Genomic DNA, 3,389 nt, shown 5'->3' with positions numbered 1-3,389 from the left:
ATATGGCCTGAACATTATTGCCTCGGCTCTGCCTATATGGAAGCAGATGCGCTGGCCCCCTGTTCGAGCGCTAAAACTCAGCACTCATCCAAGCAGCATCCATCATCACGGGTACTAAATACCCTAGGTTTCCCAAATATCAAACAAACTTACTTTACTTTTGTGGCCTGCTCGCATCTTCACGCGACCATTCGCGAACTACCCCGGAGGTTGCCTGGGAATACAACTCGACTCAATGGCCAGCACAGACCCACTCACCCCTCTGACGCAACCCGCCTGGGCCCACAACATATCATCACTGCGCTTCCCGTACAGTATCTATGCCTACCTGAAAAAACCATCTGCTGACGCTGTGACGACATTAGGAAGAGCTCGACAAAACTCTGGTCCAACAACGAGATCGCGGCAATCGCCCGGTGCCAATACTACTACCAACTGGTCATGGGCAAATCGCCAACCTCAAATCGGGACAAGCCACGACAGCTTCAACCGCGGCTTCGTGCCTACACCAATCGGCTCGGTGCTATGATTGTAACGAATACGTACATGTTCATATTGCTCGACTACCACACCGACGGCTGTCTCTACCCTGTTTGCCCCGGTGGCCACAAATTCACCACCAGGCACTTTGCCTGCATCCAATAATTGATCCTACGCATCCTGGTAGACCCGAAACTGCCTCCCATTGGCTCCAGCAATTACAAGAGCGCCACGACTTCCACGGTATCTGGACCCTCCACGAACACCTTGGATCATTTCTCCAGCATATAGAAAAAACCCCGTACATACACCCGTTTCTGACACATCAACAGATGTTCCCGATAACCCGGCCAATCACACTGTTGAAGTACGACTTCCAAATTTCGGTCCAAACCAAGTCATCGCGCCTGTTGCTTCCGCCTATGATACATTCGATACAGGCCAGTCAGCACATACCGAGTGCATCCGTGGTCTGGTGTGGCATCGTTTCACCTCCAACTTCGCTCCTCAACTGAATTATGACGGATAAGCTGGCCTTACTCGGCATTTTGTACTCTGCGCTACATTTCACGGCACTACACGGTGCAGATCCGATCCGTACCACAAAGGTAGGTACGCTACTGCTCTGTAAGTCAGCAAGCGAATGCGTGGCACACTCGATGGTGTCAAGGTTTTGTCAGCAATGGCCTGAATTTACCCCGCGCATATCCTTTATCGTCGAATCACTTGGCCCAAGCTCCAAACGGGAATTTACTTACCACTGCTTTCCATCAATCTTCCCCGAACCACTACAACGGCTATGAGAGCCATACCATATGTACGTACAATGTAACTTATCTCCTTTGAAATAAATAATATTATCCCTAGGCGAATATTTAGGACTGGACCAGAACACCGACCTGAAAGGCAAGTTTAGGACCGGACCAGGGGACCGGACCTAGGGGATTATTATGGGATCTGACCAGAGGACCCTTAGGGGATGCAAACTTCGATGGATATTTCTATGTTTTAAACTACGTTATATATATTAAGATACAATTTAAGTCAGTTAGGATTTAGCAGTGGTAGCTTGTGTATGAATGATCGGGACTGCCTCTTGGTAAGAGCCTTAATATCCTCGATCACACGGGACGTACCTCTAGCTGTTCTTTATTGAATAATTTTCACTAGAAGTACTAAGTGTTCATGACCAGATGTCTAATTTGTAGATAGACATAAGAACGTAAGTCAAGTTAATACATTAGCTAATGTAAATAAAGTTACATCTGAAGAAAAGTTAAAAAAAGAAAAAGACTTATTGAATTTTGGAGATTGGCGAGAAGATCAAAACCTGTAAGTAGTAGTTCAGAGATTATAAAATTCAGTTTATAATATCCTACATCTACTATCGTCTCAAATAGGTCCAAGTAAATGAGTCATACCAAATAGTCAGGCTATTGGAGCCATCAAAGTGAATTTAGAACACTTTGGAAATATTGGAAAATTAACTTGTATTAAATTATTTTAAATGCAAATAAAAACCAATGTGTTATCTCATTTGATCTTGATATTTTAGACTGACCGGAGGCCGTATTTCTACATAGCCCCCAGTAGCGTTTAGGACTACAGACGTACGTGAAGGTATGATCTAGTTTGTAAAGCGAAAACCAAAGTAAAACGGTTTCGATCATGGCTTATCGAGTAAGTATGTGCCTATATGTACGAGTTCAAGACTCATGTTGTACTCTATGTCGATTAGTATTTGGTCCAGTAACCATTTCCGATGTAGGCGCCTTACGTTTATTACTTGGTAAGATAATTGCCAAAGGTTGTTCTTCATTAGTAAGTAAGTTTGAAGAAATTTCTGCTCTGTTGGTAAGCAGATCAGAAAGTTTAGTCACATAGGAAGTAGGTGGCAAGTAGGGAATTTCATATCCATCACCTGAGGAAATCCTTTCCGTTTATCTCGTGTGTTCTTATGTAAACGCTTATTCCATTTCTTTTTAAAAATACGAAGGAAGTCGCGAGATTCACGAAACGCATCGGATGTTAGCCAAGCTACTGTCCCATCCATAAAACGGGTCTTGTAGTAAGTATAACCGTCTTCGGATGTTTTGACGATTATGTCTCTGACTTGTGACTCCATAACTGGGACATCAAAATCAAATGAGCGAGCGAATGACAGTTCGAAGGTAGGGATACGGTGAGTGCCCAGATTAGTTGCGCTAGTACCATCTATGTTATTTATTTCGTAAGTATCACTCTTCTCATCATGGTACGAAATACATTGCGATTTATAATATTAGCATAATCGCCAACTTTGAACTGAACAATGTTCTTAGTGTTATTCCATCGGTCATGCGCTTTAAGTAGGACACGATTTTTATGCTCGAGTAAACAGGGGTAAACAACGTTCTGCATATGCTCGATATTTTTTAGTCACGGAGTAACGTGTTTCTCGGGCGCAGTTTTGTCAAACGTTGCTTGTAATTCACTATAGTGGCCAAAGAAATAGTGAAATGGGAGTGTTCCAGTTTGAGGATTCATGTAGTTATTCATTTGAGTCTGAACCCATTTCAAAGGATAAGGCCACATATCCTCAACGTCATCCAGTGCGGTACGCAATAGCTTCTTTAGTTCTCTATGACGTGTCTCATTTGCACCCTGCGTTTGAGGTTTATAAGGAACACCACGCCTATGGGTCATGCCTGATACGAGTATAAGTGCCTCCATTACGTCGGTACAAAACTCACTACCGTTATCAGAACATAGTACTCGGGGGAAACCGAAGTCATTAAAGACGTGATAGCATAACTCTGCCACTGTTTGCAGGCGTTTGTTCGGTATTGCATAAAGCATGTTATAGCCCGAAGCCACACATAAGAAATGACAGATATATACATCGCCAGTATGCTTGGATCGCGGGAGTT

General features: G+C 43.5%; 1 protein-coding gene across 1 annotated transcript; it reads left to right on the top strand.

Annotated features, from left to right (window-relative positions):
• Positions 1-235: 235 nt before the first annotated feature.
• Positions 236-529, top strand: SARC_08825 (hypothetical protein; the record flags this gene model as incomplete). Its single annotated transcript, XM_014297181.1, has 1 exon — positions 236-529. One exon carries the CDS (start codon positions 236-238, stop codon positions 527-529), a length of 294 nt encoding a protein of 97 aa, XP_014152656.1.
• Between the last annotated feature and the right edge of the window lie 2,860 nt (positions 530-3,389).

Source organism: Sphaeroforma arctica (genome assembly GCF_001186125.1).
Source record: "Sphaeroforma arctica JP610 unplaced genomic scaffold supercont1.834, whole genome shotgun sequence".
Lineage (NCBI taxonomy): Eukaryota > Ichthyosporea > Ichthyophonida > Sphaeroforma > Sphaeroforma arctica.
This window is presented reverse-complemented; position numbering and strand designations above follow the sequence as displayed.